This window comes from Stenella coeruleoalba (assembly GCF_951394435.1).
Source record: "Stenella coeruleoalba genome assembly, chromosome: 4".
NCBI classification, from domain to species: Eukaryota; Metazoa; Chordata; class Mammalia; order Artiodactyla; family Delphinidae; genus Stenella; species Stenella coeruleoalba.
In genome coordinates this window covers 336,380-351,303 of record NC_137149.1, presented here as the reverse complement: position 1 = coordinate 351,303, position 14,924 = coordinate 336,380, and the positions used below count along the sequence as shown (strand labels likewise).

At 59.8% G+C, this 14,924-nt stretch overlaps 1 protein-coding gene across 1 annotated transcript in view; it reads left to right on the top strand.

Annotated features, from left to right (window-relative positions):
- The window catches only part of GAK (cyclin G associated kinase), a 51,080-nt gene that overhangs the window by 21,645 nt on the left and 14,511 nt on the right, over nt 1-14,924 (top strand). Inside the window, exons 11-18 of the mRNA XM_079920535.1 lie at nt 529-652; nt 7,485-7,534; nt 8,068-8,216; nt 8,579-8,701; nt 9,404-9,537; nt 12,653-12,847; nt 13,163-13,280; nt 13,578-13,657. Of these exons, the coding sequence (XP_079776661.1) occupies nt 529-652; nt 7,485-7,534; nt 8,068-8,216; nt 8,579-8,701; nt 9,404-9,537; nt 12,653-12,847; nt 13,163-13,280; nt 13,578-13,657 (973 nt within the window). The remainder of the gene's footprint in view (nt 1-528; nt 653-7,484; nt 7,535-8,067; nt 8,217-8,578; nt 8,702-9,403; nt 9,538-12,652; nt 12,848-13,162; nt 13,281-13,577; nt 13,658-14,924) is intronic.

The window sequence follows — 14,924 nt, the reverse complement described above, 5'->3', positions numbered from 1 at the left end:
GCCTCCACAGCCACTGCTGCAGCCCGCACCCCAGGGCCCTGGGGTCTCGGGGCCTTCGTGGGCCACCACTCCGGTGTCATCAGGGCGGCGGCCAGGAGGCCGCTCCCCCGCAGACCCACTGAGCTGCGGCTCCCGTGGCCTTTCTGTGCCCGGCTGGGGCCACCTGCACGGCCCTGCTCCCGCGCTCTCACCTGCGCCGTGCGTCTGCGGCCTCTGTGTGTGCCGGCGTGTCCGTACCTCGGGGACAGGCCGGTGGCCCTGGCTGGCCCTGGCACGTGTCTGTCAGTGACGAGGTCCCTGATGGTGCCCAGCGAGCGCTCAGAGTGGGGTGAACGTCCTGGAGCCGGGGACGCCCACGGGCGCCCAGAGGCTCCGGCCCGCTGATGGTGTCCAGGTCCTGCCCTCGCGAGCGGGCCCGGGGTGCCTGGTTGCGGAGCGCTGGTGGCTGGGTCGGGGACGCGTGGCCGCTGCAGGTGCTGGTGGCTCTGGCGGGCCCTGCCACATCCTAAGGCTTGTCTCTGTTTGCAGGCCTGGTGGTCGCCGAGTACGACCAGCCCTATGGCGGGTTCCTGGACATCCTGCGGGGCGGCACCGAGCGCCTCTTCACCAACATCAAGGACACCTCCTCCAAGGTCATCCAGTCCGTTGCCAAGTGAGTCGAGGGCGCACAGGCTCGTGGGTTCTCCGCAGTGAGCTTTCGGAACCCTGGGTGCGGCCCTGCCTGCACGCCTGGCCGAACCCCAGGTGGGGCCGTGGGTGAGCGGCCCGTGCTCAGCGCCAGCCTGGCCCCCCTGCGTGGGCTCAGCCATCGGTCCCTGGCTGCGCTTCTGCCCCCTCAGTGGAGGGAGCACGGTGGGAAAGCAGACGCGCTGGCTCCGGGCCACATCCCCCTCCCCGAGGGGGGCCCTGTCCACGGCGACCGCGGCCACAGTACACGACCTGTTCGTGCTGTCCTCCGAGCGGTCTCGGCTTTGACCAGGGAGTTTCCGGGAGCGTTGGGGGTTACCTCTGGCATGTCACCTGCCTCGTCCAGCGGCAGGGGCAGTGTGTTCGTCGTGTCTTTGAGCGCGGGGCTCCGGCAGTGCAGGGCGCCTGCTCGCACCTGTGTCTGCGGCCCTTTGCAGCACCCCGGGCTGCACCTCGTGGCTGGCGGAGGGTCAGATGCACAGCTGTGCATTCGTGGCGTCCGGCTCTCCGGAGCCCCGTCCACGGGGACGGAAGCAGCCATGTGGGCCGAGGCTCTGGGTGCGAGGGCCAGAGGGTCCCGGACGGGGCGTGGGTGGGCGGAGGCGACTGCTCGGGCTGACCTATCACCTGCCGTGGTGTTCCTGCAGCCGCGCTCCCAGGGCGGGGTGGTCTCGTGTGACGGCGCTGAGCAGGCAGCTCTGTGTGCGTGTGGCCGCACCCCGGCCCGCGGCCGTCCCCATGCTTTCTGCTGACTGGGGAGACGCCAGGGCAGCGGGTCCCACGGCGCCACTCGTGTCCTCCCATCTTCCTCCCAGCGGGGTTCATCATGGGGTCTCGGGGCTGACCCGGGCTGGAATGGCAGACCCGGCAACAACGAACGGGATGTGAGAGAAGCCACTCGGCCTCGCCCAAGGAAAGAAACCAAGTTCCCACACGGCTGAGACGCCATCTCCCCCACCCTCCCCACCCCCCCAGGTCTCTAATGGGCCCAGCGTCCCTGGCCTCGGGGGAGGCTGCCCCAGCCTCTGCACCCGGAACCATGATGACGGGCACCTGGGGTTTGGGGAGGCGCGTGCTGGGCATCACGTACCTGCTCGTGTTCAGAAAAGCAGAGTTTCGGGTGAATGGTTGGGCCTGAGAGTTGCCTGTGAGGGTGGGGGTGACGGGGCTCTGCCCGGATTTAGCTGCCTTCACGCCCGACTCGACTCACAGCCGTGTTCGTGAGCCTGACGGGCCTCAGGCTGATGGTACAGCCAGGCCACGCGGTGGCCACACGCACCCGAGGGCAGGTCCTCGTAGGAGTAGGGGCGGGGCTTTCCTAGAGTAAGAGGAAAGGTGCGTGCGTTGGGTCCCAAGACCACCCCCAGGGTCCCGAATCTCCGGAGGACACGTGAGACCCGCTGGCGAGCGGTCCTCGTAGCTGCGAGTTGTTTCAGAGAAAGGACACAGCTCAGCTCCCCGTGGAGTCATGGACAGACAGATGGACACACTGAATTCCCAGCCGAGCTGCGAGGCCGGGCCCCAGAGACGGGCCCGTGGGGCTGCCCATGGGGCACTTGAGCCCTCGGCTCCCCAGGCTGCAGGTCTCCGCATGAACCCCGTTTTCTCCAGGCATTTGGGGCGTATGGCCACTCCTGTCAGTCGTGAGAACGGGCAGCGCCCTCCTGCTCTCGCCAGACGCCTGCCGGGGCTAGCCTTGCCTACAGCCCCTCTGAGGACCAGGGTCAGCCTGGGTACCGCCTTTCGCCCAGGACGCCTGCTGGAAGTGGAAGAAGTCTGTGAGGCCCTGTGTTTGTGAAGTTGGTTTAGAAATACCAGTGTGAGCTCATTCGTTTTGGGACTCCCCCATGAGAAGGCCCAGGAACGGTGACAGCCCCGGCCCAGGACTGTGACCTGTAACTGCCCTTCCGACAGAAGGGACCCCGGGTCTTCCCTGAAGGCAGGGAGGCCACCCCACACTGCCATCCCCGTCACGGGGAAGGACCCAGACACGGGGTCCTGCTCTCAAAGGCTGCTGGCTGGAGCGGGGGAGCATCCCAGCAGCGACAGGCTTGCACACGTGCAGCGAACGCTTCCTGTTCTTTGTTCCCCACATCCACAAACGAGCAGAAGATCCACACGGAAGCGGCCTTCCCCCTGCAGGGTCAGAGGCGCAGCGGCCACGGTGCTTGAGCTCCCTGAGGGGGTCCTCCAGGCGGAGCCCCGTGTGCTGGGCTTCAGGCCTGCCACAGGAAGGTCCAGATGGGGCCTGGTGATGGAGACCCTTCAGGGCCACTGCCAGCCCCTCGGCCGCAGGCAGGACCTTCATCTCAGGGTATGTGGGCCCAGGAGTCCCAGGGCCTATCCGGAGGAGGACCGTCCCTGCGTGTGCAGCCTGTCCCACGTGGCCTCCAAGAGGCGTGGCTGGCTTGTGGGCCTGACCCTGAGCCCTCACCTGTCGGTGGTCTCATTTGTTTCTCACCAGTTTTAGGTCAGACCCTACACGTCCACATGTCCTAGAGCCCCCGTGCCAGGTCTTCACAGACGCCCCCGCCAGGCTCCCCGGGTTCCCAGCCTGGCGGTGTCTGCACTCTCAGTGTTGACCTGCCCCACCCCCCCCCACTGCCACGGGTGCTCCGGCCCCTCCTCAGGGACAGCGGGGTGGGTGGCCAGGCCCCGCCAGCTTCCCCAGCACTAGGTATCCCACGTGGAGCCTGTGGCCTGTGGGCCTGGGGACGCGAACCTCTGGCCGCGGGTCCCTGTGAACTGCTGCTCTCATCCTCCTCTCTTTTTCCTGTTGGGTGTTTGTTTTTCTTACTGATTTTACGTTACATTCTAGAGACTAGCTTTTTCATACAGGGTAAACACAGCAAATGCCTTCTTGTCTGTTGCTCGTTTTAATTAAAACACGAGTTTTTCACAGTTCCCTTTCCGTCTTTTGTCTTCTCGTTTAGGAAGCCTTTCGTGCCCCAAGTTGTAAATAGATCAGACCTGATTTAAAACACATCTTAGGGACTTCCCTGGCGGTCCAGTGCTTAGGACTCCGTGCTTTCACTGCTGAGGGCCCGGGTTCGATCCCTGGTCAGGGAACCAAGATCCCACAAGCCACGCAGCGTGGCAGAAAAAACACACACCCATTTTAAATGTCTGAATGTATTGCAAATGTACCTTCTAATGAGTGGTTGGCGCACATCTGGCTCTTTAATCCACCTGGACGTCCTTCTGGGGACTGTTCTCGATTCTTGTTCACTTCCCCCGACCGGAGCAGCCCCTCTGCTGCCGACCAAGCTGGGCGCTGTCCCGGCTCGTCCTGCGAGCCCCTCGCGGCCCCGCGCTCTGCTGTCTGGGCGACAGGCCTTCCTCCCTCCCCCCAGGAGCACTGGCCGTTCTCACTCCTCTGTTCCCGCACGGGAATTCTGGAGTAAACCTGTCCGGTTGCCTGTGCGGCCGTTGAGGGTGTAGTGCTTTATCTACTTCATGGGCAGTTTGGGGACAGTTGGTCTCCATGGTGCTGACTCTTCTGCTGGCTGTGCGGGGCGGGCGGGGGGTGTTCCCGCGGGAGCGCCACTGACCCCTGGCCCGGCCTGGCCTGCGGAGGGCACCGCGTGCAGCCCCCGCACCCTGCTGACACTGACGACCGAAACATGAGACAGGTGGGGAAGCGCGCCGTCTTTACGTTTAGGAGAATTTGTATCGTGAAGGTCGTGTTGCTCCTCAGTTAATCTATGAATTCTTTGCAATAAAAATAAAAGTCTTGATGTCGTTTCCACAGATTTCAATCTCAAAATTCACATGTAAGTTATCCAGAATGGCCGGCGATGTTTTCAAAAATAAGAAGAGACAAACTCTGTTCTTTACCAATTTTTTTCAAACATCTGTTGTGTTGTTACAAGCGTTTAGACTCACGCTTGACATGTACTTAGGTAGGGATAGTATGAAACACGAAATGTCAGTCTAAAAGAAAATAACAGACCAACGGGTCTGTGTTGCTGAGACCATGGGGAGCTGTGTAGAAGAAGAGAAAATTGGGTCCCGTCTAATAACAGCCAAATGCAGTAGCTCTGATTTGTTAAAAGATCTAGTTGTGAAAGGCAATTTCTTAGGAAAAACTAATAAAATATAGAGGAACATTTTTATAACACCAGAGTAACGAAGATATCTTAAATGTGAAAAAATATATATAAGCCATGGAGAAAATGGTTAATAAATTTAACTAACTTAAAAATTCTCTGTTCCTTGAAAAAACACGTTTCTTTAACAAAAAGATGTGGCACTGATTGGGAGTAAATAGGTTCAAACTATGTAACTCACAAAACGAATAGTATCCGTTATATACAGTGGATTATGAAAATTAATAGGAAAACGGAAAAACGCATAAAGGAAATTAACAGAGGACAAACTATGAATAAACTACAAGGAGATGCTCAGCTTCATGTTACTTTGTAGATAGCACCGTTGGGTCATATATTTTGATCCACTCTGACAAGCCCTGTGTTGATTGGTGTATTTAGACCATTGGTGCTTAAAGTGTTTATTGGTACACAGGCCGACCCCGCTTTACTGCACTTAGAACGCAGTGAGGGTCTGTGGCCGCCCTGCGTCAAGCGAGTCTGTCGGCACCTTTTTCCAACAGCGTCTGCTCACCTTGTGTCTCTGTGTCCCGTTTTGGTAATTCTTGAAGTACTTCAAACATTTGCTCATTATTGTATTTGTTATGGGATCTGTAATCAGTGCTCTTTGATGTTACTGCTGAGACTCACTGAAGGCTCAGACAATGGGTAGCATTTCTTAGCAATAAAGCATTTTTAATTAAAGGGATGGGCACTGTCTTTTGGGCATAACACTGTTGCATTAATAGGCCACAGTGTTGCGTAAACGTAGCGTTTAGACGCGCTGGGAACCAAAACGTCCGTCCGCATGGCCCCTTTGCTTCACTGCACAGGGCTGCAGCCGAGCCCGCGGTGTCTCTGCGGCACCTGGGGTTGATTAATAGCCGCCCTATTTGTTACTGTTTTCTAGTCTTCGCCGTTGTTCTTTGGTGCTTTTTTGTCTTCCACTCTTTTCCTATCTTCTGTGGTTTCAATTGAGCATTTTATATGATCCCTCTTCTCTCCTTTCGACCTTATCAGTTATACTTCTTCTGCTGTTTTCAGTGGTCTCCCTAGAGTGTGCCCATTTACCAGCTAACCCAAGTTCACCTTCGAATAGCATATTATCACTTCCCAGGCAGTGGGTGTGCTTCATAATGCCACAGAAATCCTAATTCCTTTCTCCTGGCTCTCGTATCATTGTTGTTCATTTCACTGGTACACAGGCACGCTTGAGTATGTGTGTCTATACGGGAAACATGTACATAGGCATACCTATCGGGTGTATTGTTGCCATTATTATTTTGAACAAACTTATTAGATAAATTAAAAATAAGAAAAATAAACATCTTTATTTTACTTTCACTTATTTCTTCTTTGATGCTCTTCCTTTCCTTAGTAGATCTGAGTTTCCGACCTTTATCGTTTTCCTTCTTTCTAAGGAACTTTTTTTTAACATTTCTAGAAGGTAGATCTACTGGCAACAAATTCCCCCAATTTCTCTCTGAGAAAGTCTTTACTTCTCACTTCTGGAGGATAATTTCTCAGGGTACAGAATCCTGGGCTGCTGGTTTTTCTCTCAACACTGTAAATATCTCGCTTCACTCTTTGCTTGCATGGTTTCTAAGGAGAGGTCAGATGTGATTCTTATCTCAGTTCCCCTGTAGGTAGTGTCCCCCTCCCCTCCCACCCCCCAGCTCCTCTGGGATTTTTTTCTTTATCTTTGATTCTCTCTAAGTTGAAACCGACATGCCCAGGTGTAGTCTTTCCAGCATTTGTCCTGCTGGGTGTTCTCTGGGCTTCCTGGATCTGTGGTTTGGTGTCTGACATTGATTTGGGGAAATTCTCAGTTAAAATGTTTCAGTATTTCTTCTGTTCTTCCCTCTCTTCTCCTTCTGGATTCCCCATTGTGTCACACCTTCGCCCCACAGGCCTTAGATGTTCTGTTCTGTTCTTTACAGGCTTTTCCCTTTGCTTTTGGGTTTTCAGGGACTCTGTCGAGATGTCCTTTCGCTCAGAGGTTCCTTCCTCAGCCGTGTCCACTCTAATCAGCCCGTCAAAGGCAGCCTTCATTTCTGCTGCAGGGCTCTGATCTCTGGCGTTTCTTTTTGGCTCTTCCTTAGGATTTCCACCTCTCTGCTCACATTCCGCTCATGTCCTGCATGCTGTCTACTTTACCCATTAGAGCCCTCAGCACGTTGACCACTGTTGTTTTCAGTCCCTGTCTGATAATCCCAGCATCCTGACACATCTGGTTCTGATGCGTGTTCTGTCTCTTCAGATTCTGCTTTTTGCCATTCCATGTGCCTTGTACTTTTTTCTCATTAGCCAGACATTTTGTACTGGGTCAGAAAACTCTGTCTTCCATTTTTGTTGTCATCTCTCTCCCAAACCAGCTCCTTATGTCCCACCTTCTGGTAGTAAGAGAATTAAAGACCCTTCCGATCGGGACCCCCGCCTCTCCACCCCTTGCAGTTTATAATTTCTCATCCACCTCTTAGGTAGATGTCAGCTCCACACGTGCCCACATGTGGATGCACGCAGCCACCCAGGTACACACGTGCACACTGACACGTGCACACACGGTGTCCCCGGGAGCTGCAGCCTGAGCGGTGAGGGCCACCCCCCACACACCCCGGCCTCTCAGGGACTTGCTTCCGTTTAAGCTCTTGTGAGTTAACCGTAGACACTTCCTATAATAACCAAGTGCCCTTCTTTTTTTAATTCCAGTTATGCGAAGGGAGATTTGGATCTTTCTTACATCACGTCCAGAATTGCAGGTGCGTTTGTTTGCCAGCTTTAACTAAGGGTGAACTTCTGGCGCTCTCCTGTGTGAGGGTGGTGCGTGGGATTCTGGCCTCTTGGGCAGCCACTCCCTTGCCCGAGATGTGGCCTAGGGTGTCCACCCCTGCATCCAGTGTGCCTCTAGGCCGTGCGGTGGATAACGCCAGTGTCAACCCAGCTTCTCCCCTGGTCTGGAACCTTCTGAAACGCTGAGGTCATGAGGGAGATAATGCGAGGCCACACATACTAAAATGTGGGTCTCCAGGCAGAAACCACAGTCCAGACGCTTGGGGAGCTCCTGTGGCGCTTCAGGCTCTGCGGCAGAAGCTGCGTCTCAGGAGGGTCTCGGGGCACCATCTGGGGATCCCAGAGGATCTGACGGGCGGTGGGGCGGGGCTTGTAGGCCGCTGCTCCGCCCCTTCTCAGGACTCACTGTACCTTCGGGTCAGCGGCCACGAGGAGCAGGCCCCGCGTGTGCCCGAGCATCTGGCCTGTGGTTGTAGAGGTTGCGGGGGCTCCTCTCTTGCAGTGATGTCATTCCCGGCGGAAGGTGTGGAGTCGGCCATCAAGAACAACATCGAAGACGTGCGGTTGTTTCTGGACGCGAAGCACCCGGGCCGCTACGCTGTCTACAACCTGTCCCTGAGGACGTACCGGGCCTCCAAGTTCCACAACCGGGTGAGCACGGGCTCTGGCTTCGCTCAGCCTCGTGTGGCGCTGGTCCTCCCCTGACACTGTGCAGAAGGGGCGGGGTCTTGAGGATCGCTGAGCCTGAGGTGCCTCCAGAGGGAACACGAGACCACGCAGTTTCCTTGGCGGATAAACACTCGGGGCGTGGACGCTTTTTACAGTATTTATACTGACCCTGAGCGCAGACAGGGCGGGTGCTGCGCTCCTTCTGCCACGTCTGCCAGAGCCTGGCTCCCGAGTCCTGTCGCGCGACTGGGGGGCGGGGGGCGGCGCTTGCTTTGGGGGTGGTGGGGTGCTTTGGGTGGGGCCCGTGTGTCTGCGCCCCGGCTGGCGAGCTGCCCTCTCTGCAGGTCTCCGAGTGTGGCTGGGCAGCCCGACGGGCCCCGAGCCTCCGTAGCCTGTACAGCCTCTGCAGGAACATGCACGCCTGGCTGCGCCAGGACCCCGGGAACGTCTGCGTGGTGCACTGCGTGGTGAGCAAGCTGCCCCGCCCTGGGACACTCAGGGGACAGAGGGGACGTGCAGGGGGTCAGGCGGGGGCGGCCGGGTGTCCCGAGTGGTGACCCCGATGCCCACCACTCCCGGGAGCAGCAGTTCTGCCCCGGGGTCTGCAGCAGGCGGCTCCTGGCACCTTCTGTGGGTCACGGCCGGGTCCCTGGCAACAGGGGCTTCTGGCAGAAGACCGTCCTCACTGAGGGTCCCCCCCACCCCTTTTATGGAAGGTGCGGGCCCCCTCGTGGCAGCACCCACGTACGGAGGCCAGCCTGCCTCCTGGGACCCCGTCTCTGAGCCCACCCTGGGGCTGAGGGTTTGTGGGTATCACACCCAGTGGGGCACCTGCCAGAACCCACCCTCGACCGTCAGTACTGCCGTCCTGGTGTGGGTGACCATCACACCAAGGGTGGCGCTGCAGAGGGTTCGCGAGGGTGAGCATGGACGTGCCGAGCGCTGAGGTCGGGTGGGGACCAAGGTCAGGTGGGGACCCTGACGGAGCAGCACGTGCCCGGCCGCCTCGTGCCTTCTGCTGCGGAGCCTGTATTCTGTCCGCTCCCTGAGTTCTCACCTCATCAGGTGGGTTTTCCTAAGTTCCCTGATGAGCCGCGGCCCCAGGCGCAGGCCCTGACTGTCCTGGGGGAGTGAGTGCCGCCTGAGCCTGTCCCGTGCATCTGCCCTAGGACGGGAGGGCCGCCTCTGCCGTGGCCGTCTGCTCCTTCCTGTGCTTCTGCCGGCTCTTCAGCACCGCAGAGGCCGCCGTGTACATGTTCAGTATGAAGCGCTGCCCGCCGGGCATCTGGCCGTCCCACAAAAGGTATGGCGTCCACCGTGGGGCCTGGGTGCGGCGTCACCATGGCCAGGCCGTAGCTGTGGGTGCTGGGAGATGGCAGGGTTTCGCGCGGGCGTGGACCTCGGTGTTGGGTGGAGCACGGGCCCGCCTGCGCAGTTGGGGCAGCCGCGCCTCTGCCCTGTCGGGGCTCCGGAGCAGCGGGGCCGCGCCTCTGCCCGGGGCCTGGGCGCCAACCTTCCTAGCGCGTGAGGCCACTTGCTCGCTGGCGATGGGGCAGCCCCTGGGTGCCACCTCTGCACACGTGGCCCAGTGGCTCCATTCGGCAGGGAAGGTGGCATCTGGGAGCTGCGTGGCAGCACCGCCTCCGCCGTGTGTCCTCCACGTCAGGGTCCGTGAGACACAGCTTCTAGGCTGTCTCTGCTGATGACTTACAGGGAATGGTTCCCCAGGGCTGCAGCTGGCCACCGCCCACCCCCTGCCCCCTGGGGCCACTGCCTGCTCCCAGACCGCCTTCCCCACTTCCATCCACCTTGCAGTGAGGGGGGAGCCTCACGCTCAGGCCTGAGGAGTTGCTCACTCCCGTCGGGTACTGGGGGAGCATCTCCTTCCTCTGTGGGGAGGGCCTTGGCGTGAACAACACAGGGCCCGAGAGTGGGGAGAGCCGGGGCCGCCTGGGCCCTGCTGCCTCCCTCCCCTGCCCTGGCAGGGAGATCGAGAAGGCGTCCAGGCCAGTGAGGGGCCGTTGCGGTCATTCCTCCCGCTCGGGATGGCTGCACTGCCTCGATGGCGGTGTGGGGTGGTTGACCCACTCCTGCTTGTGAGACCCACCCCACTGGCTCGCTGCCCAGGGGCAGGGTGTACCCCGAGACAGCTGGCACGCTGTCGTGTCTTCTGTGTGGCTCGGGGTGGGGCGGGGCGGGGCGGGCCTGTCCATCGTGCAGAAGGCGTGGCAGAGCAAGGGCTGCGCCGCCGAGCATGGGTGACAGGCTGCCGACCCTTTCAGCATGTCACCTTCCGTAATCTGGGCACACCCGGGGTTCCCAAACTGTGCCTGCAGCTTGGGGTGCCGCTCGGGAGCGCTCAGAGTCGGGGGTCAGAGCCAGCAGAGTATCGTTGTTGCCGGTCTGTGCCTGGCCCCAGGGCCCCCAGCAGACCCCAGGCTGCTTCCCTGGAGACGTGCAGATGTAGAGAGCGTCATCCCCCACCCGGCCCAACAGCTTATAAAAGAGCGCTGCCCACTTCAGATGCATGACTTTTCAAACCTGTTGGAGAAGAGCCATCGGTTCACTCCCAGTCCAAGGAGGGACAGGCGCCCACCCACAGGGTGCTCGGCGGGGGGTGGTCTGTGCCCTGCAGGACAGGTCAGAGGGGGAGGCCGCTGCTCAGGGGGCACGAGGTCATCTCCTGGGGACATACGGATGAAGCAGCCTTCGCATGAGACTCGGAACCGTGATGGGACGTCTGGAGTTGCTGGTCGCTGGTCTGTGCGTCCAAGACTGATGACAGGGGTGGGGGTGGGAGGGAGCAAGGAAGACCCAAACGGAGAGGGCCGCGACCTCGGAGGGGTCTGTAGACGTCCTTCACCGGAACACGCGTCGGGCCATCTCAGGTGGTCGGACAGACGCACCACTGGGGCCCCCGGGGGAGACGGAGCAGGAAGGGGGAGCACGGAGGAGGCGTTGCTGAGAATTTCCCCAAATTAACGGCAGACGTTGAACCCAAGAAGCTCAGAGGACACCAAGTGGGATTCAGAACAAAACACACACACGGAAAACCTACTTTGGCTTCCGGCGTTCACACTGCCGAGAGCCACGCACAGGCGCTCCGGAAGGTGGGCGGCAGGAGTGGAGGTGCAAGCAGGGAAGGTTCTTCTCAAGGGCCGTCATTACGTCAGCAGAGGATGCGAGTGGCGGCCTGGGACGTGCTCGGGTGACCCAGGAGATCAGGAAGGAGAAGCCGAGGCTGCAGAGGCAGGCGGGCGGCCGGCTGGCTGCGAAGCCGGTTCAGCATCACCTGTGTGCCGGGCCCCTCGCCGAGCGCACGCTGCCTGCGGGCCTGCCCCGTAGCAGTGACGGCGGGGGCGGAGGAGGGTTGTGTGCAGGGCACGTGCGACAGGCCCCGCTGCTGAAACACCCGTCCCTGCGGGTCAGGCGTCCAGTTCAGCCTTGACTCGGGCAGTCTCCTCCTCCTTCAGTTTTGAATGTGCTCCCAAGGTCACTCAGGTTGTAGGCTGTGCACCTGGGTCGTGGTCCTGGCTTCTTGCTGTCGGCGAGAGGCGCCCGGGTCTCCTGCCACGCGGCCGTCTCCACTGCGGACCTCGGGAGCGGCCAGAGTGCAGTGGCGAGACGGAGTGTCGCCTGCTGTCAGTTTGGAGCCAGCCACGGCTCCTTCCCCTCCCTGGGAGACGGGTTAGACCAGCGCGGGAGATGGACGCCCTGCGGCGGTGCCACAAAGAGGAGCTGCGGAACCACCAAGGGAGCCGGCGGAGCGGATTCCAGGTCCACAGAGCAGGACGGGGGCGGTTGCAGCGTCCCTCTCAGTGAGCAGTGGAACAGGTCGGCAGGCCGGTTCAGAGCCACGGAGTGTACCCACGACAGCAACGTGCGTGCAGAGCCCTTGGGAAGAAGGGTCATGTTCCGGGCTCTTAAACCACGACAGATTGGGAAGAATAGAAATCATGCCAGATATGTTCCGAGGCCATCGTGGAATTAACCTGGAAATCAGTGACAGCAGGTGGCTTTGGAAAGCCTTAAATATTTCAAAGTGAAACAATCTACCTATGAGTAGCTGGTGAGTCAAAGAGGAAATCTCAAGGGAAATTTAAAGATATTTTGAGCTGAATGAAAATTAAAACATAAGATTCATGAGATGACACCGGAACGTTGCTTTCAGTGAAATTTATAGCATGAGATGCTTACGTGTGATTGAGAAAAGACTGACGACCTGATGGGCTCCAGAGACACGGAGCACGGGTGCGCGCCGTGGCATGTGGGCACATACGGAGCACACGTGTGGTGTGTGGGCTGCACACAGCATGTGTGTGGCGCGGTGCGTGGGCTGAGCACGGAGCACGCATGTGACGTGGCCCGTTTTCCTGCACAGAACACGCGTGTGACACGGTGTGCCTCCTGCCCTCCAGGTACATCGAGTACATGTGCGACATGGTGGCAGAGGAGCCCATCACGCCCCACAGCAAGCCCATCCTGGTGAAGGCCGTGGTCATGACGCCTGTGCCCCTATTCAGCAAGCAGCGGAACGGCTGCCGGCCCTTCTGCGAGGTCTATGTGGGGGATGAGCGTGTGACCACCACGTCCCAGGAGTACGACAAGATGAGGTGGGCTCGGGGCTCAGGCCTCCTCGCCCCGCGGCCTCATCTTCTGGGGGCTGTCGAGGAGGGAATTGTGCTCTGGGGCTGCGGCTGGGCGGTGGGCGTGGAGGCGGGGCCGGCAGGGCCTGTGGGGGAGTTCTCGGCGTCTTCGTGCTGGGTGGCTCCTTGGAACTCCTCTCCTGGACCATCCTCCCCCCACGCCCGACGTAATTTGGCAGAAAAACCCGCGAGGCAAGAAGAAACTGGCGCTGTGGGTCGCAGTTCATCAGAACGGTGCACCTTATACCTAAGTGCACTGCTTTTCTTGGTTCTGTTCTCCAGGGATTTTAAAATCGAGGACGGCAAAGCGGTCATTCCCCTGGGCATAACGGTCCAGGGAGACGTGCTCATCATCATCTATCACGCGAGGTCCACCCTGGGAGGAAGGCTGCAGGCTAAGGTGAGCGGGCGCCGGGCGGCCCCTGGCTCGTGGGCGAGCTTGGTTCTCTAAGCGCAGTGAGAGCTCTGTGTCCCCACCTGTGTGGCAGAGGCAGAAGGGACTGTGGCCTGAGCCTGCCCGGCTGTGGCCCTGGGGCCTCCCCACGGGCCCAAGGAGCCGCCTGTTGGCTAGGGCGCTGCCCCAGCCTCTGTGTGTCCCTGGCCCTGGAGCCCCGTGTGGGGCCTCAGCTGGTCACCCGTGAAGGGCCTGGCGTTGCCCTCCCGGCCTGAGGACCTTCTGTTCGCTTTCTCCCTGCAGATGGCGTCCATGAAGATGTTCCAGATCCAGTTCCACACAGGGTTTGTGCCTCGGAATGCGGCTACTGTGAAATTTGCAAAGTATGTTGGTGTCACACTGAGGGGGGCGGACGAGAGGACCCCAGCCGTGGCTGGTGTGGAGACAAGTGCAGCGCGATTGATACTGGCAGGGGTCCCGGGAGTGCTGAGCTCTGACCCCTGGGGTCCCGGGAGGGCCATGAGCTCTGACACACGGGGTCCCGGGAGGGCCGTGAGCTCTGACGCCCTGGATCCCGGGAGGGCCGTGAGCTCTGACGCCCCGGGTCCCGGGAGGGCCGTGAGCTCTGACGCCTGGGCTCCCGGGAGGGCCGTGAGCTCTGACGCCCCGGGTCCCGGGAGGGCCGTGAGCTCTGACGCCCGGGGTCCCGGGAGGGCCGTGAGCTCTGACGCCCCGGGTCCCGGGAGGGCCGTGAGCTCTGACGCCCCGGGTCCCGGGAGGGCCGTGAGCTCTGACGCCCCGGGTCCCGGGAGGGCCGTGAGCTCTGACGCCCGGGGTCCCGGGAGGGCCGTGAGCTCTGACGCCCCGGGTCCCGGGAGGGCCGTGAGCTCTGACGCCCCGGGTCCCGGGAGGGCCGTGAGCTCTGACGCCCCGGGTCCCGGGAGGGCTCACACAGGGCAGTGCCGTGCCAGGGCTGCCTGTGGTAAGGGCTCAGGGAGAGCCGCCCAGCTGCCCTCACAGCGCCAGCGTCGTGGGCCGTGGGCATGTCTGTGTTTCTGCCTGTTGTTGCTCCTTTAAGAGTTTCCGTGTTCTTGTCTTTTAGTATGTTTTCCACATTGGCACCTCGTGTATTTTTTTTTTAACGTGCCAACGTGACAAAGACGAGGAATGCCACGCTTTAAGGTTTCAGGTTTTTTCTCCTTTGGAGGAAGGTAGTCCCAGAGCTTCAGGTGTCCTTGTGTCCTCAGACATTTCTCTTCAGAGACCCGATGACTGAAGACCAAGCAGAAGAGCTGGGCGAGAGGCCCGTAGGTGAATCTGATGCTGGAGCCGGGAGACGGCATTGACTGTCTCGTGTGTTCAGGGAAGTACAAGGGGGATTTCACCGCAGAGCTGGAACGTGCGAAAAGGAGGCAGGTGTGACTCTCGGACTGAGAAACGTCACAGCTGGAACTGAGGATTGAGCCGTGTGCCCGGTAGCAGAGTAGACACAGGAACGAACAATGGTGAGAGAGAGATGGATACAGAGGGGTCGCAGGGGTGTTGGGGGCTGGGAAATGGTCAGACGTGCCTTTGTTCGGAGTCCAAGGAGAAGAGGACACACCAGAAACAATGTTGGAAAAATCACCGGCCAAAAATTTCCTTACACTG